The sequence below is a fragment of the Rhinatrema bivittatum genome, chromosome 13 (genome assembly GCF_901001135.1).
Source record: "Rhinatrema bivittatum chromosome 13, aRhiBiv1.1, whole genome shotgun sequence".
NCBI classification, from domain to species: Eukaryota; Metazoa; Chordata; class Amphibia; order Gymnophiona; family Rhinatrematidae; genus Rhinatrema; species Rhinatrema bivittatum.
Window position 1 is genome coordinate 12357091 of NC_042627.1, and position 26388 is coordinate 12383478.

Genomic DNA, 26388 nt, shown 5'->3' on the forward strand with positions numbered 1-26388 from the left:
ATTTTGAAATTACTATTTTGTCCTTTCAAACTTTGGGGGGTGTTATTTTGGCTTGCAGAAACAAGAGATCACTCCCAAAATCAAATTATCTGGAATTTTTTGACTGCCAAAATGTAAAATCTGAACTCTTTAAAATCCCTTTGGAAAGCTGATTCGACACATTCAGCCCTTTGTGTTTTGTGAATAGATCCTGGTCCCCTGAAGACGACGCGCTGTCCATGCACGCAGCAGGCACACTGCACCCTTTCTGCAGACCAATTTGCTACAGGTTAAGGTGCTGCTAACATACCAGGGTCAAAGCTCTCCACAGCACGGTGAAGAAGGCTCAGATCTAGCCGGCACAGATGGATGATGTTGTAGAGTGCAGAAATAGCCATCCTCCAGACTCCCACTAGGACCCCCAGCAGGACATTCATGGGGAAGAGCAGATAGGTCAGCAGATAAAGAGTCCGCCTGTGAGGACAGAGCAGTAGTAAGTGGACCAGGATAAAGCAGCAGAGTAAAATTTTGACTATCTATTAAGGAAAACCACAGAGTAAGTATATTTTTGTTGGCCACTAGCTACTGAATTACTACCATAACGCTTCAGCCTGGTGGTAATGTGGGCACATATAGAGGAAGATGAGGCAGAATAGATTTCCATTGCTGTTATTAGTCACCTGATCTCTAGGGTGTCAATTTTCATAGAAATTAGGCTAAATGATTCCCTTTGAAAACGGACTAGGGCCGAGCACCTACATTTAAGAGTCTATTTTCAGTAGCCATCTAAATTATGGGCCCCTACAAACTGGGTGGCTATGGGGGCAGAGTCAGGCTAGGGAAATAAAAAAAAGTTAAGCAGCTAGCACTAATGTTCAGCACTAGACTCTTGACTTAGCCACCTAAACCTAGGCACATGGAGGTCCATATTCAGAGGCATTTAACAGGACAACTCACTAGTTACACAGATGGCACTTATCTGATTACATTTTAGCCGGATAGTTTATTATCCAGCTAAAATTTAGCCAAATAACTCCTCCTTGCATCGCCCCTAAGTTATGTTAACCGGATAAATAATCAAGCTAACTCTGTTAGCTGGCTAATTCTGATATTCAGAGTTAGCCAGCTAACTTATCTGGCTAAGTCTGGTCATGCCAAACAGCTGACCTAAAGTTAGCTGAATAAAGTTATCTGGATAACTTTAAGATAGCCAGCTATAATCAATATCGTGACCTCACTATTGGATAGACCTCCAAAGTCAGCCCGATGAGGTTATCTGGATAATTTTATATCTGGACAGTGATTGAAAATGTACCCCATGAATTTCAGGTCCAAACTTAGGGTCCTCAAGTTTGGTTGAATATTTGCTAAATATAGGGCCATAAATGAAGCACTGGATATAGTTTAAAAATTGAACCCCTAGATTCATGCAACACTAATGCCTTCCTGTGAGCAAAGCATGAGCTGGGAGGTTTGGCAGGGCAGAAATTGCACCACTACCACCCCCCAAGTATGCGGATAAAAGTACACACACTGCATGACAGATGTATAGTTTTGGCCATTTTAGCAGGCACAGCAGAGTATACATGACGACTTTATTTTCAAATCCTTGCAAGTACTCAACCTTGCACACTTTGCACCTTAATTTTCAAAGAGAAACTCCACAGGGAGAGTTTCCCTTTAAAAATGTGCTTACAGGTGCATTGTTTAAAAATGAACTCCTTATGGACAGTCATTTGGGCTGTAGCTTGATCAACCCCTCAATCCCTGAATATAGGGGGATCTCTACAAGCAAAGACTAAACTCATTACTAGAAAGCAGACCATTGATAGGCTATGGGGAGATAAGAGGGATAGCTCACACCCTGCAATTGCTAAGTTCTGTGGATATAGCGAAGAGATCCTGGTGTACATGGAAGTAATTTTCAATGAGTTGCACACATAAAATGTAGCATATACATGCATAAGTAGTCTCTATTTTCACAATCCATATTTTATAAAAGTTAAATGCATGTGTGTGTCTAAGGCCATTCCAAGGTAGAGCCAACAGTTACACGCGGACATTGCTATTTTAAAAGACACTTATATGACTATATTTGGCAATTTGCATAATTTTACATCTGCAAATTATCTTGCCTAATTAATATCAGACTTGTATATTGTATATGTCTGGGTGAACTGGGGGGAGCTCAGGCTGAAGAACCAGAGGGGTCTCAATGACATGCAGGAGGACTGGGTGTACTGGTGGACTAATTGGTAAACTGGTAATTTCAATGACGCACGCATGTTTTAGAATATACTGACGAGCATAAATCGGGTTTTACACAAGTCCTACTTTATTTTTGCATGTAAAATATATACACACATACTTTCCTACCTATTTTAAAAATATGTGCGCTTAATACCCCGAAATACTTGCTTTCAATGCATTGCATGCATACTCATGCATGCTGTAGGATAGAGACGCATGTATTTTATGATAAGCATGTGGTATAAAATACTATTGTATATTTACAAGCGGCCATATACATGTATGTATGCTACCACATGAAGATGTTGAAAGTTATCCTCAAACTGTGCAGCATTGTGGGAAAGAACGGTGTCATGCGTCGAAGCCGCTCTAAAGTTCACCACATTCATCCACTGATGGAATCTGTGCAGCTGAAGGATGAATTAACTTAGCATGTGGATTACTACTGCTCTTTTCTGCTCCCTGTGGGGGAGCAGCTTCCTAGCACTCACCTATTGGTCAGCTCCTGCCTCGAGTGTTCCTTCTGCAGGAAAGCAAAATGTGCACACAGGTGCTGGAAAATCACTATCAGCACCAATGTCAGCCAGAAGGGCCTGAGGGAAAAGCAGGAGACAGAGAATTATAATGGGGTCAATTTTCAAAGATGCCAACAGGTATTCAAGTTAGTCGGCGAGCATACAAGTTACCCGGATAAACTTACGTGGATAACTTCAGTCGAGTATCTGGCAGCACTTATCTGGGTAAAAGTGCTGTTGAATGTACTTGGCTAAAATTACAGGGATAAAGTTATTCAGGTAACTTTGCTGCTCATTAGCTTACTAAAGATTTAAAAAAAAAACCCAAACAAACCCACAGCAGCCAAACAGCAGCCAATCCCCTCTCATCCTCCCAACATGATTTTAAAAAGTTGCATGGTCAAGCAACATTAAGTTCTTAATGGGGATTGGTCCTTTCACAGACAGATGTTTCTGAAGGGTCCAGTCATTGGTTTAGTGCAGTGAATAAATGAATGCTAATTGCCAGTAGCTGTCAGAGCTCACTGCATGTAGAGGTCGATATTCAGCACTGCTTAGCCGGCTAAGTTTGTGCATTCAGCAGCCACCACTTTGCTGGATATCTATGAATTTGACTAAATAGTTATCAGGTGAAGTGGCAGGCATTCCGGGGCGTGACTTACACGGCCAAAAGTTACACGCACAAAAAGCAGGCGTGTACTGGGCAGATCGGGGGTGGAGCAAGTTAGCCGTATAACTTATATGCTAACTACCAACATATGGAGTCAGCTGTATAAGTTTACAGGTAAGTTTAGATGCCCCAGAGAGCAGGTCTAAACTTAGCCTGGTAGACTTATCCGGCTATTCAGCAGGTTTGTCATGCCGCTGAATATTTTGTAACTTAGCTGGATTAGTCATAACCAGCTAAGTTACTTAACCAGCCAGTGCTGAATATTGGGCCCAAGTTGTTTATAACTAACGGTGCATTCACAAATTACATTGACAGATTCCAATAAGGCACTATAAGACATGTTAGGAGGATTATAATTAAGTAACATGTTAAGTCAATTCAGCTTCAACTTTTTACCAATAACATATCTACGAAAATGTTCTTAAGATAATTTCCTTAACCTTAAATGTCTTTGGATAGATGATAGTCTCACCTCCATCTATCTCCTAATATCTACAGTATAGAAAAAAGTGTAACCTGGTAGGCAATCTTGATTCAAACCTGAAACATTTTCTTTCAACTAGGTTTCCATAATACAGATGAACAGCACAACTGAGTCTCTACTAAGCGGAATATACCATCACTGTAAAGGGAGGTCAGGCATATCCTTTGTTTTCCGCCACTTGGGTTGCTGTATGGTGATGGCCTGTTTCTATAAAACCCAGACACACCATTTTAGGGTGTGGATTTGTAGTTAAACTTTTCAGGAGGCAGGATAGTTTTGTTTCTGCTCCTGTTTTTCTTTTCTTTTTGGGAAAGAACCTTATATCTTAATTTCTGAGTTCAGAAAGAGTAGAAAAATACTCTTCTTCCTTTTGTTTAAAGAAAATTATTTTCTATTTGTGTAAAGTTCTTTTGAAGGGAATTTTATAACCCTTCCTTCTTTTTGGATTTTTGTAGACTGGACCCTATTTTTGTTGTCATCTGAATTCCCTTGCCAAAGGAATTCAGACCCCCATCAACTACAGGAGATGGGTCATTCCATCATGCCCCTAAAAAGGAAGGGAGAAGGGAAGAACAACAGTGGCACCCATCCAGTGTTAATCAAGATATTCAGGAAAGGAATTAGGAGATGCTATCCAGGGAACTGAGGAGTTAAGAGAAGCTACAAGAAGCCTACTCAACACATCTTGATTAAAGTATGAGAAAATGGACATTGAATTGTGTCATCTAGCCCAGGCCAAGAATCCTATCCACCATTTTGAGAGAAAGCTTCAGACTTGCCCCTGAAATTAGAAAGGGATATGGATGGAAAAGATCAGATAATACCAGCTTTACAGAGTCACAGATTTATTGGGAATTAGTTATGTATTGGACTATACTGAACAAGGACTTATACATTGTAATTTATTTCATGATAACAACAATTGTCAGTAAAGTTATATTGGAACTAATTCAAAAGTCCAGTGTGCCTAATACTGGTTAACTTAACGACTTATAGAACACATCCAGGTCCTTGGAGAGTAATCCTGCCTCCCCTCCCCCCAAAAGGAAACCCTGGAAGAGAGTGAGGTTTATGGAGGTATGGTAGGTAAGGACATCTGAAAGTGAAAAGTGCCCTTGGATTCCTTATGAGGGGTATCAATCCAGGGGTTACACAGAAAAAGTGATATTTTCAAGTTAAAATAAGGAATGGTTGCTTAACTAAAGTTGGTTCTAGCTGTAGATCTGTCTTTCTATGGGGAAATGCTAGAGATGCTGTGGATTCAGTGTTCTCAGCTCCTCAAGGACAGGATCTCATGGTGGCCAGATTTAGGATTCAGAGTTCTGAAAGGAGCCCTGATGCATGGCTCCCAGCTGAGGACTGTTACTCTGATGACTATGCTAGGTGAGTTGGGAGGAGGTGTAAAATGAAGTAAAAAAATCCTTGGGTAATTGTGAATGAAGGCTCATGTTGCTGGATCCCAATAGAGGCTGGTTCTAATTTTGTGGATAGCATGTTCATCCTCCCAGTCCCTTGGCCCATAACCAGGGGTCATCTTTGTCGCCTTGTTCTCCCTTCTCTTTAACATCCAAAACTCTAATAAAGATGGTTGCTTCTTCTTTTATAACATCCCTAAAATCCACCCTTGTCTGAGCATGCTTCTACAATACTTATCCACTCACATTTAGACTACTGCAACTTGTTCTTCAAAGGTCTCCCACGGAACCAACTTTCGCTACCTCAATCCATCCAGCCTTCATAAATCCTTGATAGGTCTCAATCCTCTTGACTTCTTGGGGATAAGGAAAATAGTGGGAATAGAACCTCTTGGCACAGTCTTTGGGAGGGACAGATTCTCTCACCTACTAGCTGAGAAACGACTCTACCTTGAGACGGAGATGGGTCAAGTGAGACAGATCCGAATTGAAAGCTAAACATCTATGTAGCACTGGGGGACTGAGGAAGTGCAAACAAATAACCAGATTCTATAATTTTGAGGACTCAATAGTCCTTATTGATTTTCCACCACTTTTCCAGGAACAAATTAATTCTCTAACCAATCAGATGGATTGAAGCCTAAGGGTTAGGTCTCATTAAAAATGAGGCTTGTTGTGGGGAGTGATGTCTCTTACATCGCCATCCACATGCCGGCAACTTCTGCTGTGGCAGCACATCTCCAACTCCAGAAAAAAGGAACACTTGAAAATGAAATAACAATGTTGAAAGGAAGAAGACTGGCTTCTGCCAGCAAGGACTGAATGGCCATGGACTGCTCCTTAATCTGGGCCACGGTTAATCCCCAAAGAGACTGCCCCTGAAACAAGGGACATCGGCCAACTTGTCATGAATATCCCCAAGCAGGCCGCCAACTCCTAACCAGGCCATTTATCATGCCCCCATGTTTGAAGAGGAGGATCTTGCCGCAGTGTTAACTGACTCATACTGACTGAGATTGTGTCCACGGTCTTGCACACCCAGAAGAGCTCACTGGTAACCATCCTGTTCCCTGTCCAGACATTCTACCAGAGGCTTTAGTTTTGCCTATGCTAACATGCAAGTAGAGTTGATGAGTCGCAGTATGGGTGATCATCAAACTCTAGAAGATTTTCTTCCTGAAACTACCCAACAACCTGGGCTGACTGCTTCAAAGGAAGGGATTGGAAAATATTTTGCTGTGTCAGTTGGACTACCCCAAAACTAAAGGCTTTTTGAATTCTGTACTGGAGAACCAGCTGCAAGGCAGCATCAAAAAAAGACAACAAAAGAAAACACCACCACAAGGCAGAAAAGATAGAGGGTACATATCTGTGCAGAAGCTTGGACAAATAAGGACCGAGGGGCTCACAAGGTAGCATATGTACCCGTGAAATCCTGTGCATGCTCAGTAGACTAGAAGTTACAAATTTATTGAGTAGGATCTGTTCTGTGCCATTGGATGACATCACCCACATGTCATGGCTAATTCAGCCCTGCTTGTCGACCGAAAATCCTAAATGTTTTCTGGTATATAATGTACTAAGAACATTAGCAGGTTTTATTCTTGAGAAAGTAATGGTGTAGTACATATGCAGTCCCCAGACTCCAAAAGTATTGCTTTGACTTTTTCTCCCTGTTTTCCTATCCCTATTTCCACCAACTCAACCTGGAATTTTGGAATTGGTCTTGAGACAAAATGAAAATCCCCCTTGGCTTTGCCCACATCCATCCATCAAGATTATTTTTTGAAAATCCTATGGGGCCAATGTGATAAACATGAAGAAAAAAATGTGAGCTGAAAAAAAAAACTTAACTCCTGATGCAGTAAGCTAATGCTTCAGGAGTTTTATAAAACACGCTAACTGAATAATAACTCATAGGCATTTGTTTTGCTTTGCTCATGTTTGGATTCCAAGAGTTATGTGAGGGTTTATTACATGCACTGTATGCAAATCACTGATTTATTAATTAGAAAGGCAATATATTAAATGTAAGAAACTACACTTTTATTTATTGGTATAATAAACATTGTGTGTAAATCAAAGCTGTTTACAAGATAAAATAACATTCATACTAAGCAATTATTCATACAACACATTTCTAACACATCCAACTCAAGTCCAGAGCTTTGCAGAAAAACCTGGAAAACATTTCCAGACATGCACTGGGTTTCCCTGCATGTCTAAGGCCCTGTAGCTGAAAACCTAAATTAAATAAAATAGTGTAAAACAGATTCAAATCCTTACAACTAAGTAGTCTAAAAAGAGTTTCCAATCCTGATCTTTTTTTCTTTCAAAAGTCTCTCTCTTATTTTAGATCTATAACAAAATTCTTTTGAAAAAAGACCGAAAATAGCTGCGCACTACCTTACCTTGAGTTGATGAGCGCTCTCAGATATTAGGACTATCCATTTTGTACTTGCAGAATAGTGATATTCCCCTTCTGGGATATAAGGGGGCTTGCTGATACTGATAACCACTCTAAAATGTACTGCTAGTGAAGCAGGTTATTTTCATTTGACTGGACAAACGAGTTTTAATGATGGAAGCACTCAAATTGGGTCTTCCCCATACTTAAGAACATAAGAAATTGCCATGCTGGGTCAGACCAAGGGTCCATCAAGCCCGGCATCCTGTTTTCACAGAGGCCAAACTAGGCCACAAGAACCTGGCAATTACCCAAACACTAAGAAGATCCCATGCTACTGATGCAATTAATAGCAGTGGCTATTCCCCAAGTAAACTTGATTAATAGCCGTTACTGGACTTCTCCTCCAAGAACTTATCCAAACCTTTTTTGAACCCAGCTACACTAACTGCACTAACCACATCCTCTGGCAACAAATTCCAGAACTTTATTGTGTGTTGAGTGAAAAAGAATTTTCTCCGATTAGTCTTAAATGTGCTACTTGCTAACTTCATGGAATGCCCCCTAGTACTTCTATTATTCGAAAGTGAAAATAACCGAGTCACATCTACTCGTTCAAGACCTCTCATGATCTTAAAGACCTGTATCATATCCCCCCTCAGCCATCTCTTTTCCAAGCTGAACTTAACACATTATCTCCTCTCATCCTCCCCAAACACAGTGAGGCAGGATATACTATGAAAGCAAATACTTACCACGTGGACTCCAGGATTCTGAAAAGGATCAGATTTCTCCCATAGGCCAAGGGAATAATAACCAGGAACGTGAAAACCACATTACAAATGAAGAAAACAGTCTGCTGGAGGAGGAGACCTTGGGAAAGAGTCAAGAAAAAAAAAAAAAAAAAAAAGAAATGAGATATCCCATGCTTAAATGTCTAAAAGACAGATTGGTAATAACCAAACCATAAATGGATCATACCATATTCAATACTGATTATTTATAGCAGTTTACATTTGTATTATCATCACATAAAACCTATATTAAAGAAACCAACACTGGTATCACATTGTACAGAAATTTCATATAAATTGAAATCCCTACCACATATATTCCATTAGATATATATGCCTACACTCTAAATTCCAGTTTTAATTTGCATGTTTCCAATTAACACATCATTACATAGCATTTAAATTAGTACAGTACAAAAAAAAATGAAGGGTTTTTTAGTAATCTGAGCATCCTCTGTTGGAGACAGGATACCGAGCTTGGTCTGATCCAGTATGGCAGTTCTTATGCTCTTCCTGGTGCTCACAGCAAGGGGAGATTGATGCCACCCTGTTGTCAGTGCACCGCTGACTGTCAGTATAGTCTTGGTTTTCTGGATGCTGATGCTTCTGACAGCGATGCCTATTGGCCAATCAAAATTCCTCAAAAAGCTTCTAAGAGCTCTCACCAGAGATGATGTTATCTCAGTCTCACAGGGGACGCAGTCTGAGATGTTGTGGTCTTCACCCAGGCAAAGCACCCATCTATCCTGGGGCATGATAAACCTAATCTGGCTGCATAGCAGGCAGTATCAGGCCCTCCGAGGTATCGGATGAAGAATAAGCAAGATAAACAAATGACTCGAAGGCTGGTCAAAAATCAACCAGAGTTGCCCTGGAGCACCAGAATCGATGCACCCATAACAGCTGATAGAAAAATAAAAAAGGATAAAAAAAAACCTACCTAGAAGACTAGAGGGTGAAAAACAACCTGTGAGGGCCCTGTGAGAACAGCTGTGACACCAGGAAAACTCACACTGCAGCAGTTATGAGAGAGAGAGAGATGAATCATGATCTGCAGACTCTGCGGAAAAGCTGAGACGGAGTGCCCTGCAGGGGATGTGAGGGAGTGGCTAGGGCTTCAAACTTAGGAGATCATTTACTGTCAGGTCGATTCAGTACGGTGCGCGCTCAGGCCAAGCTCACCTTTAGCCCCCGTTTGGATGCGCTATTATTACCCCTTATACAGTCAAACCAACTGACAGCCGCCGCGTCTGCCAATAAGGAGGCGCTAGGGACTTGCTAGTAAATGCCTAACACAGCGATAAGGTGGTGTATTTTGAATACCATGTGCTATATAATCCCCAAATTTGCAAGTATGGTATGAGCTGCTTTGCATGTCAATACTTTGCAAATGCATGCAAAGCAGTTCATTACTCGGCAATTTAATGCTTATTAAATAACATGGATTGCCTGATAAATTGCAAGCTGTGTTATTTTCATGAACATTAGCTACAACTTGGTACTTGTAGCAAACCTTCCCTGGGAGCATCAAGACACTAATGCAGGTCCCAGTGCTTCTGTAAATTAAAGTGCACCATAACGACCCAAAGTCTCTGCACCCCACCTCCCTCTGCACCCCACCTCCCTCCGAATTGTGCAAAACTGCAGTTATGTCTAATAAACAAGATTCCAAATTGTCGAATCCACCCTGCAAAAATATAGCACTAGATTGGTTCTCTCTTATCCTGCACACAACTGACAAAGCAAAAGCAGCAGAGTGTTCAGAGGCAATTTCTTAAAATTATAAGGTAAAAGAAAGCCGGCAGCCAATCAGTCATCACCATGTCCTAACATTCCACAAGGTTTTTCTCGGGGGGGGGGGGGGGGGGATGGAGATTCAATCCCCTCTGTATTGTGACGTGATGTTCCTGCGCCTACAGACATTCTCGTTTATAGAGAAACTCAGAACATACACAGTTATAATTTAGACTGTACCATCATCAAAACAACAGAAATAAAGTTTGACAAACAAAAAAAAATAATATATAAGGTGATACGTTAGGACTGATGTAATACATTTCTTGACGAGCTTTCGTGAGCTAAGATCCCCCCTTTCTCATACTCAATAACTGCGTGAGCAAAAGATGAGTGCCAGAAAATACAGAGAATCATAAACTGAAGGAAAGCTGGTCACACAGATAGATTGAGTTAGTCCAATAAAATGGAATCATTTGCAACTTCTATATATTTGAGTGGACTAATACAGCAACCGCAATACTTTAACATCAAAAGAAATCGGTATAGTTATGGTACGAGAGACGTGGTTTTGTGCTGTTTTGGCAGTCATCAGCGTCAGGGATTGTGACCCCAGGCTGCAGAAGTTTGCAGATGTTATGAATTGATCTTATAAATAGCCTGGCCTCTGAGGTGTTACCTAAACAGGTGAGTGCAGCCTGGTAGCTGGTAAAACTCATCCAACAGACCAGGGCCGGATGGGACGGCCGCAGTTTTCTGGGGTACTGGAAAACATCAGAGATGGCCCCTCTGTAGAGAGCCTTTAAATTTGCCCTATGTAAAGAGACAAAGCAAAAAAAAAAAAAAAGGCTATTGGTTAATGTAATTTTGTTTATACATGAGGATCATTAAGCCCATAGGGATTTGGACAGAATCAGGTAACAGAGACTAACTCCTCACTAGTCTGATCTCGGAGAAAGCACTTTCTGGTTGCACATCAGGATTAAGCTTAACGAGGCACGGACAACCCTAACATAAACGCCCTGTGAATACAATTTAGATGTTAGCAATGGCATGAGGCTTTGATAGCCACACTACTAATGTTGAATTGACTCCCAGTCTTGAGTTTTGCCTCTAATGATTACGAAGATTGCTGCACTTTCTTTTAGCTTTTCATGGATTTATTTAAAATAAATGAATTGAACTGACTGAAACTTGCAGTCTGTGTGTGGGGGGGGGGGGGGGGGGGGATTTGTGATCAGGTGCAAAAACCGCTCCAGAAGGGAAAGAGTTTTCATTGACTCCGGTTATCTTTCTCATGGCCCACAATACCCTTGGCAAGTCCTCTCACCTGTGCATGACTAGAGATCTCATCAGCATGCCGACGGTCAGGCCGCACGAAACGATCAGGGCTGAAACGTAGCACACTAAAATGGGGAGGAAAAACAACACCTTACATCAGAGCCACGTTACGAACGTAGGGCATCACCTTGTAACTGCAACGCTGTGGTGTGGCATCCTTACGACAACACGATTGGTTTGGCAGGATGTATTTCTATAATTTTAATGTTAAAAATAAATGTGCTATTTAGACACAAAAAAATTCAAGAGCCTTCTGTTTTCCATTAATGGGTAGACAGAGACACGTTGACCGTGAGGGCAGATAAGGACTGCAAGGCCTTTCTAGTGTGCCTAACGCCCTTCCACATTTGCAGTTATCATCACAGCCCAGAGCTAATCTCTGGCTTTTTCCCTTTACTTCTTCAGTACCAGGGTTCCTATGTGCTTATCCCCATATGCTCTTGAATTCAATTAGAGGCAATTCCATGCAGTCGTTCCATAAAGAAAAATATATATCTATATTTAATGTTACTTCTAAGCCCCATATCATAACTTTCTTCTCTAGAAATTCCTTCCTACTGAAAGATGTTTACTTCCTTTGAAGTTTTGAATGTCTACATCACAAACTCCGCCCTTCTTTAGTGCACACATTAGGATGTAAATCCTCATGTTAGAGAGTTTTTGGTATGGATTCTGTACCACTTTGCTATCCCTTCTCTGGACTGTTTAAATCCTATAGGAGGTACAGCCTTCAGAACTGGACTTCAGATGAGATCTCACCGGTGACTTCTACAGAAGCATCATCACTGACTTCATTCTATTTGTATGTTTGGCGTTTTTTTGCCTCTTCTTTGATACCCTAGCGTTCCTCTGGTTCTGGCTCTAGCCATTAACTTTTTTTTGCACTGTTTTGCTACTTTGAGATCCTCAGTAATGATCACCTCAGTATCGCACTCCCATCATGTATGGCTCCCTTGGATATTTGTATCCCGAATACAGTAATGCATATTTTTGCATTAAATCTTAGCTGCCAACCATTTGACCTCTCCTTGAGGTTTTTTTTTAGGTTGCTCTTCTTTTTGTCCCCTCCCTCAGGATTATCCATTCTTTTGCAGCTCTTAGTAGGGATGTACAGTTTACTCATTTAAAACAACAGGAAACATTAACGATATTTTCCCATGTTTCCTTTTTAAAACAGAACAACTCCTTCCCACAAATTTTGGGTGAAGGGGGAAAGGTTATTTGTTTCATTTTTACAAATAGCACACGCTATTTTGTGAAGACAAAATGAACCTCCCCTTCCCCCTCCCAAAAGGAAATGGAACGAAAACTGAAACAAATGGAAAACTTCCAGCATACACACCTCTTGCCAAAAGATAAACATTCCTTTCTAACCCCCTGAAATATCACTCTCAAAAATATAAAACCAAGTAGATCCAAGACTAAGAGCCAGATGATGGATTTAATTATTCATTAGTTGATATAAGCTTAAGATCTTTGAGAAAACCTTGTATGGCCATAAGGGTTTTTATAGATGTCAACTGCATAGATAGGAGAGCATGCATAGGAGAGCCCTTGTGGGATGGAATAATCCAAGAACCTTCGCCAAAATCCTTCAAGTTTTCCTACAATCTTACACATTTCATTCTAATCTCATAGATACCATTTATCTGCACATGCTAGAATAGCAGGTCAGGTTATTAATGTTCATCAGTGAGGACCATGGGCAGGAAGGAAATACAATTATTCCCTTAATTTCCTTTACTGAATGTTATATTCCTGAAAAGATGAGGTCACTGTCAATAAGTTACACGACGTGCCAGTCAGAAGCAGCTAACAGATGGGCTAGCTACCTATTTACTGAAGAGTTTCAAGGATTTCTTACCCAGTACCATGTATAACACTGCGGCTATGCCAGCACAGTGCCATCTGTTCCGTGCAGCTTATGACAGATCCCACTGATTTGCAGCAGCTAGAACACAAGCTGAACATAGCACTCTTTTTTTTTTCCTGGATCTGAAATGACACTTGTTTTGATTTTCTTATCCATCACGTAATGAAGATGATTTTTGCGATAACTATTTCTGTCGCTGTATCCTGGGTGCAGCAATAAAATGATTAGCTTTGGTGACAATTACCAGAATACAGTGAATGGCTCTGGGGGAAAATGACCTCCATTGCGCTTCATGACCATGACAGGACGAGGTCAGGATGACCCTATTATTACAGCCTGACAGTCAGGCCAATTTAATAAATCTGTGCGGAAAACGGGCACTCAGTGTTGAGCGCCCGCTTTCCTAACGCGCGCCCAGCCGCCTCGCCTGGGCGTGCGATCAAATATTTAAATGAAGGGTCGCACTAAAAAGGAGGCGCTAGGGACAAATGTACGACCCCTAGTGCCTGCTTGGCAGCAGGCGCCCACGAGAGGTGGCTGTCAGCGGATTAGGAAAACGCATGCTCAGTTTTATGAACGTTCATTTCCCTAACCTGTGCACAGCCACAGGTTAGGGAAATTGAGCTCGTTAATTAAAGCATCCCTTTCCTAACTGACCACCAGCACACTTTTTTTTTTTTTTTTTTTTTAAACATTCTCATTGGAGGAAGTACCGAAATGCATTATTATTACACTTTTTGGGCCTTTGTGTAGTATGGCATTGAAGTTATCTTGTTGTTGCTGGGGAAGAGAGTCAGCTATTCCCTGAACTTGCTTCCAGAGATTCCTCTGATATTGTGTCATGTAAAGTTGATATGCAGCAATGCATGACACTAGCATAGAACCCTGAAAGATTTTGAGATCCAAAATATCCAGGAATTTTTGGTCTTTTCCAGGGGGAGATGAAGAGTGAGGGCGTAGTCTCCTGGCCTTTTTCTGTGTGGATTCAACTACCACTGATTGGTGGGGTAGTTGTGGCTTTTGGAATCCTGGAGTATGCTGGACCAGATACGTTGCATCTGTCTTCCTATTTACTGGTGAGACAGTGCAAGACAGTGCATAGACGATGTTGGAGATCCAAGAGAACCTCGTGGATGGGAATAGCCATAATTTCTTTGGGAGCATCAACAAATTGGAGGACTTCCAATGTTTTATGACGTGTGTCTTCCTCTCTGTGACCAGGTCAAAAGGGATTGTCTCTGACATGTCCTTTATAAAATTAGCAAAGGAGAGGTCTTCTGGGGGAGACAGTCTCCTTTATTCAGGAGGAGATGGTTTTGCTAGTATGTCCTCCGTAGAAGTGTCGGTGTCAACATCCTCCCATGGGTCATACGGGGTCTCTGGATGAGATCCCGAGGGAGGGAAAACAGCTGGCACTGCAGGACATGTCATCGATGGATCCCTCGATGGAGGATGTGGTGGCACAGATGAAGGTTTCAGTGGCATCAATGGTATCGAGGAGAATCATGGGCGTCTTAGTCCTGAGAGCCCAGACGGACCAGGAACTGGTTCCGGCATCGGTGGAAGAGGCTGGAAAAAGACTGGAATCCGTACCTTTGCCCGAGGACCCCGGAATGGGTATCAGGGGTTTCGGTGACTCAATAGGTTGTTTCCGCATCGACAGCCCAGGCTGGGTCAGAAGAGCATGTCCAGGCGGTCGAGTAGCGGTGTAAATATCGATGGCTCCGGTGTTGGTGCCGGTATGGGGTCTAGCATCAATAGCGGCTGTAGGTTCTGGAGGGCATCAAGGACTACCTGTCGGACAAGCATGTCCGACTCCTCGCCGGTGACGACTGGGTGGATGTTGATGGAGTTATCTTGATTTTGAAAAGAGACTATCTTGTCCAGGCGAGCCCGCCTGCCCTTCAGGGTCATTTGAGCACAGCTTGGGCATTGACGAACGTCGTGTGATGAGCCGAAGCACAGCACACAAGACATCATGCGGGTCGGTAATCAACATGGTACGGGGGACACCCCCGACATTTTCGAAAACCCATCACTATGATGGAAAAAAGGGGCCGCAAAAGCGGTTGATGGCCTGCGAACACCAAGGAAGGGGGAGCAGGAACCAACCGAAGATGGTGGAATTTACTCACCGAGCGACAAAAAAAAACCGATGTCACGATGGGAGACCCCTATGAGGGAACTTTTTTGTGAAGTAAATTTCTAGTTTTTCCGTGCGGAAAAATAGTGAGAGAATTCTAACAGAACTCCTAACCACGAGGCAAACTGCAGCATGGAAAAAAAAAAGAGAGACTGAAGTGAGACCTCTGTGGCTACAGGGATTATGGCATGCTGGGCATGCTCAGTGTGCCAGTTAAAAGTTCTAGAAACTTTGACAGAAAAGTTTTCCGTGATAGGGCTCTGTCCAGTGATGTCTAGGGACTACCATCCTGTTTGTCCTGGGAGAAACATGATTTATGCATATGAATCATATTTTATGCTAAAAAAAACCAAAACAAAACAAAACAGTATTTGCTACCCTGGGACTTTGGATTTATATTGAGAAGGTTCCTAGTGAAGATTTTGGGTGGATGTGGGGAAGAACAATGGGCTGAAGTAGACCGCCTGGAAACAATGCTAAAGCTCACCTTCCAGTGCCCAGAGATAGTACTTGACCACGTTAACAACCTCTGTCTTGTCTTCAGCCAAAACGATGCCAAACCCAGCAAGCATTAGGGCAAAATCACCATTGATCCCAGACTGGATCCTCTGTATAGTGGGAAGGAAAAAAACCAGCAGCAGCAGCGCTACCTGAGAAGAATGCACACAAATCAGCACAAATCAAAACAGAGGACCCTTATAAAGCACTAAGCAGTGTTCAACCATAGCAAGCTCTACAACTTATCCTATACCTGGTATCACCTCATTCAATAAAATATTCATAGTTTATTATTATTTTTTTTTTTTATACTAAAAATAAAGTATGTACTAATATGAAATGTCTAGTTCCTTAGGGGTTAGTTTTAAAAATAAAATGCTCAGTCTCTAAATTAGATGCCTACATTTTAGGCACCTAAATGTAGGAAGATGTTTGGAAAACTTCGGTGCTTAAATTTTGGGCAGAAAATTTACCTAAATATAGACCCTAAAACATTAGATCCTAAATTTAGATCTGCAAATCATTTGCGAAGATTTAAGGAACCTACATTAGTTTCCTACTGCTAAAAATCAGCAATTAGTACATAATTATTTTACCCTTAGTAGCTTCTCTCTGATTACTGCCCATGTTTTAGGATTCTAATTTTAGGTACTGAATGTTCGTCAGTTTTCAAAAGAGTTGATTTAGTGCCTGACGCCCAAAAATTGGCACCTAAACCCTTTGAAAATTGATCCCAAAGTTTATGAGCAGTATTTAAGAATATATCATCTCATGCTGGCTAATGAAGAAGCTATTAGAATACCCGCTTATCAAAAGACCATAAGAAATAGGATTTTACAACCTCTGAATTTTGGGTTTGGTTTGGTTTGTTCATTTTGGGGTTTTTTTGTTTGTTTTTATACAGTTTATTTTATGATTTTTTTTTTCTGTTTGATTTGTCTGTCAAACTGAAAAAGCGTGAAACAAAATCCCCTGAAACCCAAGAAAAAACAACCCCCAAATAAATAAATAAATGGAAAGGCCCTGGCAGGACTTTGCCAGGCCAAAAGCTACCTAGGCCGGAACCGAGGCCTAGGCCCAGGCCAGAGCCTCCTGCTTGGGTTCTAGCTCTTGAAAAAGGCCATTGTCTGTCTGCCTAGATGGCGCCTTCCATCGCCGGTGCCATTTTGATGTGCAGGCATAGATTTCTATGGCCGTACATCAAAATGGTGCCATCTGGACAAGAGAAAGGAGCTGAAGTGAATGGTAACTGGCCCAGGCCTAGGCTTCAGTGCCAGGCTGTGGTTAGGTGCCTGGTCCTAGCCTTGTGCTAGGCCCCTGCAGGCCTAAATAGGATAGTTTTTTGGTCTCTTTTAGCTGGGGCTGCCGGAGGCACAATTTGTTTTTAAATGCCATGGATATGAAAATAGCCTCCTATGAATATACCTGAAAATTTTGGGTATTTTTGTTTTGTTCTCATTTGTTGCATTTTTGGCATTTGTTACAAATAAATGCATTTTCCTGATAAGAAATAATCTCAAATATTGCCGACACATAATGGGTCACATAAAAGGTCTCTCACTTTCAATTTAGGAACTAGCCAGTAAACAAAGCTGAGCACTTCTAGTACTGAAGAAATACAAAAAACAAAACAAAAAAAAAACAACTTACAGGCATAAGGATGCCCCGTGAAGCATTATTGTTGAAGTAAAACTATGTTAAAACTCATGAATTGTCATTCCTTAATGAAGTTATGTGTTTGTGCAAGTCTGAGGCATATATATATATGTATGGCTATAACTTGTATAGAAATATGGATTCACATGCAAGGTGATGAAAGCAACCAATTGGCCATTTTGTCATAAACAGTAATATGAGGGACCGAAAACAAATATCCAAAACACACCTTTGGCATGCCAAGGCCAAGGGATCTATGCCAATCAAGCCCCATCTTTTCACCCTAGCAAAAATTGATAGGGGGAAGATGGCATGGAACAGCAGTGATTTGGTTCCCTGCCTCTCCCCTCTATGGGTCCACACTCCTTCACTCTCTGACCTCCAATTTGGAGTGGGGGGGAGGTGGGCTCCGAACCTGGGTTTGCTGAGAAAGACAAAATGCTTCTGAAACTCAGGCAGATTTATCGAATTGAGGCAATGAGGAAAGCCTTTAACGAATAAGGCTCCAAGCTGTGTGGCTATGAATTACCTGATAGACTGCTATGAAGGCAACGGTGACAGAGAGAACCAGCTTCATGGGCAACTGGAACCCTAAAAACAAAACACATAATTAACACCCAATAAATGATCATTCTCAGCTTCTTAACTCAGGGAGCTGAGCCTGAAAGCCTCCTTGGAAAGTTATCGTCTTCTTAACCTACAGACACAGGGGACAAAGTACCTGGATGGAATCTGCTTTGACGTATTGAAAAGTGAAATATATATCAATTAAATAAATAAATACTATTAGCCCACTTACATTGCAGACATTTTTAAAGGGAAAACAACATGCGCTGCTCACTTTCCACGTGCTATTTGTGCTGGTGCCGGGGGGAAGGGGGGGCGAAATAACGTAAGTACTTTTGAAAATGTCCAGTATGCGCACTGTTTGCTCCCCTATTTACAACACAGGGCACAGGAATGCCTCGTTCTAACCCAGCTAAAAGTAAATGCTAAACGTGGAAGACTGCAAAACCGATGGCAATTTCAGCGAAACCATTTTACCTGGCTAAATAGCTTTGAAGATCATTCTCTCATAAGCACTCGCTCTCTGATTCTGAGATGGCTAAAATTCTATGGGGTAAGAGTTGCACAATAGGCCCGGAGAGATGAGAAGGAGCAATTCATGTGTGATCACCCACATTCCTCAGGTGAGGATTCCTGAGAACAAATAGTCCCCTTTTCACTCAAGACCATTTTTTTTTTTAAATAATATATATCCTTTAAAGGAACAGAACTAAAATGAAGACTCCTATTTTGAGAGAGAGAGAGAGAGAGAGACTCTGAGGAGGCCTTCACAGTAGTCAACTATATCACTATAGGAGCCTGGACTCTATACCAGGGCACTATCAAGCTAGGGCGAGAGAACATTGTACAAATCTCATCTTTGTGAGACTTTCCTCACCCCAAATGACGTCAAATCTTCACTGAGGTGCACGGTGCAGTTCGTACTTCTCACTCTGCATGTAAAACTGGCCCCAAAACCCCTAAACCACCAGCAAAACCTCACCTCGAGCTATTAGTCGGCCCTCCTATAGTGATATAAATAGTTGACTACTATGAAGGCCTTATAAAGAGTCTCTCTCTCAGTTTTAACGCACCCTGCAATACTACCTATGTGAAGCACTAACATAGCGCATGGTGCGGTAATTCTAAAATTATCATAGACATGCCCCTTTTTCTTATTGTGGGTGTTATCCATGCAAAATTATAGTATTTTGATGAATCTCGGGGTTAATTCCTTATGTTTGAAGGACTAAGGCGGACTTTTTGTTTGTTTGTTTTAAGATTATTACTATTGATGAACTTTGGAACCATGTACTAAAGGAAGCTCTGAGTTTAGGAACAGTATCTGGTTGAAAAAGATAGGTTTTTTTTGCTAGTTTTAACATAGTACTGTAATAGTGAAAGCTAAGCTTTTTAATGTTATTGACATAAACAAAATTCCTGCAGTGACATCAGAAGCCAAAAGGTCCCAGAACAATTACAGTCAAACTACAATTAAAAGCCCCCTGATAAAACACAAAAATGCAAAAACAGAGGACTGATTTTTTTTTAAATCAGATGCAATTTTCAAAACCACAACTGCCCACAATAATTGATTACAGGGATTCATTTGCAGTAAAATTCTTGGTAAACAAAGGCGGCGCAGTGGCTGCCCTTTAAAGTTTTTGAAAGCTCCTCCCTTTCATCACTGTGAATGCAAGTAATTATGGGTGCTGCTGTGCTGTTCATCAACAGAATCCCATGCAAGCACCATAGTGACACATGTAAAGCATGAGCACAGCAGAAAGATTTAAAGAATTTGCTCAAGCAAGGAGATTTTATTTTCAGTGTCCTCAATTGTACTGATTCATAAAAACAAAAGAACTAATGAGGAATTCACTGAGCTAAATAGATATTTACCTAGGTAAATCCCTGGGGCTAAAAACTGTCCTCTACCACAAGTGTTTCACAAGCCGTGGGGAAAGAGAGACAATCCTGGAGAGGGGAGGCAAAATACTGGCAGAGATTTGATATTCAAAACTCTCATATATTCTCTTGAATGGACCCAACCTGCACAAAAAGCAAGTGCATAGTCTACAGGTAATTTGTACTCATACACCACGTGGTTCAAATTTTCAACAGGAAACTACGTGAATAGTTAGGGTGAAGGTCCACAAGTACTTTCAAGCTGCCAGAAATTTGAAAATTACCTCCAATGAAGCCGACTTTTAACAGTCTGCATAAATCAGTGTGTCTACAGTTATAGCAGAATTTTATAAGTATGTGGCTCCCAGTAAACGTGCATATTTATAATGCAGGAAAACATACATATTTTACATGCGTAATAATTGTGTGCGTAATAATCCAGAGTTAAATGTGTAGGTTATTATACAAAGTATGCTTATGAAAATACTTGTGCGCCTTCTTGGAATCACCAGTCCGGCAACATCTCCACTAGTTCACCCTGACCTCCCATCCAAAACTTGCAGACAAAAGACAAGTGTAATTTCTCTTCCACGACTTAATTATCAGGTGTAAAAGGATAAGGACAAGTTTGGCAATAAATGCACATACATGACCTATAAAATAACACTTGTGTGTACTTCCGATCCCCTCCCCAGAGCACTCCTAAACTGCCCCTTGTTTGCCCTGTTAATGCACACTCATACTCACTTTGGGGGTAATTTTCAAAGGAGTTATGCACGTAAATGCAACATGCTATAGTAGAAATTTTCAAAAGCCATTAAGTGGACTTACATGAGTAAATCCTAAGGCAAACATTGCAGCAATTTTCTACTCCAGAAAAAGTGCATTTACTAGAGTAAAACCCATTTTTACTTGAATAAGTGCTTTTTAAAATCAGGCCCAAGGTTTTCAACATAGCAAATACGCATGTTCACACTACTCTCATGTGTGTATGCCAATTTTACGAGCAGAAAACTTAAAAAAACAAAATTAACCCCGATGTGTATAAAAAAATTAAGAAGGACCTTTTAATAAGATCCAAAGGAGAAACAAAAAAGGGAAGCAACATGCAAGCTGCTGAGTTAAGGACTCTGGCTGGTACTGCAGCCTGGAACAATGTATATTAGATCAGGAAACTCTTGATTGTTCTATTAGTCACTGCATATGGTCTCACTCTCCAGTAACCTATAAAAAGCTGAAAGAACCGAACGCTGGAGTTGAATTTCTGCTTCAGGCAATGCTCCGCATGCTCTGATACTAACCAGACCATCGGAAACTGCAAAGCAGAAAGAAAAGATAAAGAATCTAAAAGAATAAGGGTAATGGAAATCTCTGGGAGTCCAGGAAGGCCTTTCTGAGCTAATGTCACAGTTGCAGATGACTCAGACCTACTTACAGTTTCATACTCGTATATTTTAATCTGTTGCTTTTCCAGCCAGACCACAGCAAAGCCGCCCACATTTTTTTTTTTTTTTGAGAGATACAAATCGTTGCGAGATCCGTTTAATTGATAACAGAGATGTTTGTTTTTGCATCGCGTTCCATGATTGAAGAAAGAACGACGAGGAAAAATTGAAGTTACTGGAAAAAAAGTAAAATAAACTCTCTCGCTCTCTCTTTAGACATCAGAAGGGACCCCTAGGGAATCCAAAGCTCACGGGCCCCCATCCTCTTTGGAGAGCTTCTTGTGTTCGTCCATTTGCACGGATGCTCTGCTGACGGAATCAAAGAACCAGCGCATCTCCGACTATTCCAACAGAGCGACTGAGAGCATGGTCGCAGCCAGTACTGTACCTTGCTGGGAAACGTAGATGTAGGAGCGCAGGAATACCCAGGCCCTGAAGCCCTGGTCAGGATTGCGGCCTCTGGAGAACAGACAAAAAAAAATGGCAAAGTTAACAACTTGTTTGACTTCTACTTCTTTCTGCAGGCTGGCAAAACAGGCCAGAGTGTAGTAATTAGTTGTAAAAACTGAGGACAACGAACCATGAGCTCTTGGATTCCAGTCTCATCCACAGATCACTATTTGGCCCTATGTAAGTCACGGTGGGCAATGTTTATTAAAAAAACAAAAAAAAACAAAACAGGCAGGTCAATCTTTCAAAAGTGATCTCAATGGCAGGATGAAGATTACAGCACTCACTGCGGCTAAATCCAGCTCACTAAGTGGCGAGATTCGGCTGCGGCATGAATGGGGAGCCTAGGGAGTGGAGTTAGGTCAGGGAGGGAAAATAGGCCTGTAGAGTTGATTTTTAAATTTACACGCAGCCTTTCACACATACACACAGCCAACTCGCAGATACTGCAGGATCAAGGATCATGGGCGCTTCTTTGTAGATAATTTTCCCCAAGAGAAACGGCACGGATGTTTTCTCTTTGAAAATTTTGCACCCTTGGAGCGCAGACCTTCCCCCTGCATTCAAAACAGGCCTTAAAAATAAAGTAAAACATTTTATTAATCAGGAGCAGTTTATTTCACCGAGCTGTGAAGAGCTGGAGAGGGCTCCTTCGTTAAATTATTTTATAAAAAAAAAAAAGAAAAGAAAGAGTCACTAAGTGGAGTAAAACTAGGCAGAGCCCCTTGATTAAGAAATCAGCAGCACACATCGCTGCCACCAGCTTAGCAATAACATTGTTCATTCTACTCTCCCATCTTTTCCTAGGATGTTCTCATGTGGCTTTCAAAACTCCAAGAGAACTGGAGGCGCTTTCATCCATGCTGCTGATGCGCCAAAATCGGAGGTTGCACTGGGATGACCTATGGATTCATCTTACGATGCGAAGGCAACCCTAACAGGACTCCTGGGGGTTGAAGATGAACCTCATTGGCTCATGCTGTAACGTCATGTCACTGCCTCTGTCGGTCTAGCTACATGGCCTGCTACATGAAGCCCACTTGGGCCGAAGCAAGAAAGGAATAAGCTGCTGCTGCTGCTACCATGGCATCCCTGTCGGCCAGCAAGCAGTGCTGAGGGCAGATGCTTGAGGAAGCACCCATTCTGACCTTAAGGCTGGCGAAGATCTTGTCTCGCCCATGTGTTGGAAAAGACTATGGAGTGGCGGGATAATAAAAGGGAAAAAAAAAAGTGTTTTGTCAATCAAATAGTAGGGATGTGAATCGTTTTTTGACGATTTAAAATATCGTCCGATATATTTTAAATCGTCAAAAATCGTTAGAGCCGCGATGCGGGGGAATTGTTATTGTATCGCGGCTCTAACGATTTTTGACGATTTAAAATATATCGGACGATATTTTAAATCGTCAAAAATCATTAGAGCCGCGATACAATAACAATTCCCCCGATTTATCGTCAAAAAATCGTAAATCGGGGGAAGGGGGAGGGGAAGGGGGAGGGCGGGAAAACCGGCACACTAAAACAACCCTAAAACCCACCCCGACCCTTTAAAATAAATCCCCCACCCTCCCGAACCCCCCCAAATGCCTTAAATTACCTGGGGTCCAGAGGACGGGTCCCGGTGTGATCTTTTACTCTCGGACCTCCGGTGCGTTGTAGAAATGGCGCCGGCGCTACCTTTGCCTTGTCATATGACAGGTCAAAGGTAGCGCCGGCGCCATTTTGTTTTTTGTCCCCCGACGTCAGGAGCGTAGGAGATCGCTCCCGGACCCCCGCTGGACCCCCAGGGACTTTTGGCCAGCTTGGGGGGGCCTCCTGACCCCCACAAGACTTGCCAAAAGTCCAGCGGGGGTCCGGGAATGACTTCCTGCACGCGATTCGTTTTTCCGTACGGAAAAATATCCTTTAAATATCCGGGCAGCGTGACATCATCACAGGGGGATGCCCCTGAGATGATGTCACGCTGCCTGGATATTTAAAGCCTACACCGTTTGCTAGCATTTGAGTTAGCAAGGGATTCCTTATGAATGGGATTCACTCTCCATACCCAGCCACTCTGCCTCCAATCTTCATTGGACTCTTGGCGCTAACGGGGTACCCGCTCCTCGGGGGCCTCATTTGCGTTTCAGGTCACTATCAGTTACCAGTCCTGCTTCCCACAAGTTGAATCCTTGAGTGCCAGGGGCCGGCAGAACTTAGGTGGATGTCCCTTAGGGTTCGTTAGAGTCCAAGTACAAGATGTTATTAGGGCTCGCAGTGAAATGACAGAGTGTGGGTCCATTCCAAGGACTGGGCAGGCAGCAAGGATCAGCGTCAGAGAAAAGGCTGAGGTCACAGCAGGCTGAAGTACAAGAGTAGCCTGTGTCCGTAGCTGAGATCAATACCAGGCGGCAGGGCAAGAGAGTAGTCCGAATCCACAGCAGAGGTCAGTACCAAGAATCAGAGAAAAGTAGACAAGATGAGCACAAAACGAGACAAAGGGCTAGGTCCAGGCAGGGTGGACAGGGAAAGACAAACAAGGCAGGGCAAAAGCAAGAGCATAGCAAGTCAGGACATGGCAGGACACAGGGACAGCAAAACCAGAGGCAAAAATAGAGAGGCAAACAAGGATAGCAATATATACTGCACACAAGGCAGGTAGACCTGTTGCTGAGGCATCCATTGCTCTGGGAGGCGCGTTTAAGTAGGCAAGTGACACTGATGTCATCATGAGGTGCCGTGGCCGTATTTCTGCTGTGGGGCCTTTTCAATATCAGCATGCCACGTGCATGACTATCGGGGGTTCCCAGGAAGGAGCAGCATGGCAGCATGCCAGGCACATCCAGGGCGTGCAATGGTGGTGTTGGTGAGTACAGCTAGATGTGGAGCTGTCCCTCAACCGGCCACACATTACAACTGTAGCTACTTTGAGAGAAGGATACCATGGATTTCATCTTTGGACCTGGGCGACGTATATTATTTTTATTTTCTTTGTCTTACCGAGTCGTCTGCCCCTTTCTGTTCAAGATATTCTTCAGGTATTCTTCACAGTAACTGCTCCTGGAAGCCTGGATATTGAGTAATAAATTATTCTTAGTCATGTTTACAAAAATCAAGCTCTACATGACTCTAGGTCAAAAAATATTTGAAATACAAATATACAGATGCAAGCTAAACCCTACAGACCGAAGGTATGCTATGTGTACTGGGCCAGAACATACATGGGAATTACTTTTTCTTTGTTTGCTTAAATTTTCCTGTACTAATTGTAGTTCACACTTTTCTGTTCATAAAAAGATTGTTAAAAACACAAAAAGACAGGCTAGGCACTCATGGCTGATCATATCAGATGGGCAGAAAATGTTTGCTCACATACAGGCCAACGCAATACCGACGCGCTAAAAACATGCATCCAAATTGGAAGCATGTTTTTTTTAATGCATGCACAATCACCTCTTCTGGGGGCTTGACGCAATATGCAAATGAGCTGCTGCGCAAAAAAAGGCCGCGCTAGGAATCAACTGTGTGTTCCTAGCACGTTCATGGCATCGGGCGCCCAGGAGAAGTGGCTGTGCGCAGGTTAGGAAAACGGACGCTCATTAATTAAGCATCGGTTTCCTAACCTGACCGCCAGCAAGACTTTTAAAAAAAAAATTTTTTGTTTTCACACGTGTCCGACCACGGGTTGACCTGAGCGCACATTACTGCATTGTCCTAAAAGATATTTATTTTTCAAAGGCAGTCTTTATTTCCAGAATACTCCTAACAACCATGTGCAACAGAATCTCAACAGTCAACAAGATCCAAGAGCAGCTCCAGTATCTGCCAGGTAGGATAGCAATAGATTTCAATAATCAACAAGCCAGCGAGTAGGAAAGTCAGGTGAAGAAAGTTAACTTTATCTGAATATTCAGCGGAACTTATGTGCATAAGTCTGCCACTGAATATTTCTGAATGCAGTCGTGATCATGACTATCTGGAAAACTTTAGGGCAGCTATTTTTCTGACCAGACTAACGTGGATAACTGTCTGGCTAGCACTGAATAACAGCATTGCGTGTATAGAGCTAAACCCGCTCTGGGAACGCCTCCAGCCTTGTCTTTTTTTATGCAGATACATTTTCTGCAAATGAGATACACACACAAAGTTTGCCTGATGATCTGGGGCAAAATTTCAAACCCTGAAGATTTGTCTGGTTAACTCCCAACATTAGCTGGAGTATCATTAACCAAATGTATCCAGTGCTCTGATACTCCCCTCATTGGTGGTAGACTCATTGCTTTTGACCGAATGACTTGGATCTC

The 26388-nt window shown here is 42.1% G+C and overlaps 1 protein-coding gene across 7 annotated transcripts in view; it reads right to left on the minus strand.

The window, feature by feature from the left end:
• The window catches only part of STRA6 (stimulated by retinoic acid 6), a 102603-nt gene that overhangs the window by 11404 nt on the left and 64811 nt on the right, over positions 1-26388 (minus strand). For all 7 annotated transcript variants that reach the window (XM_029574716.1, XM_029574709.1, XM_029574713.1 and 4 more), the window contains 9 exons: positions 25085-25152; positions 22044-22114; positions 18289-18350; positions 16093-16255; positions 11579-11654; positions 10928-11061; positions 8476-8593; positions 2721-2822; positions 290-453 (listed from right to left, as the gene is read on the minus strand). In XM_029574716.1, the coding sequence (XP_029430576.1) occupies positions 290-453; positions 2721-2822; positions 8476-8593; positions 10928-11061; positions 11579-11654; positions 16093-16255; positions 18289-18350; positions 22044-22114; positions 25085-25152 (958 nt within the window). The remainder of the gene's footprint in view (positions 1-289; positions 454-2720; positions 2823-8475; positions 8594-10927; positions 11062-11578; positions 11655-16092; positions 16256-18288; positions 18351-22043; positions 22115-25084; positions 25153-26388) is intronic.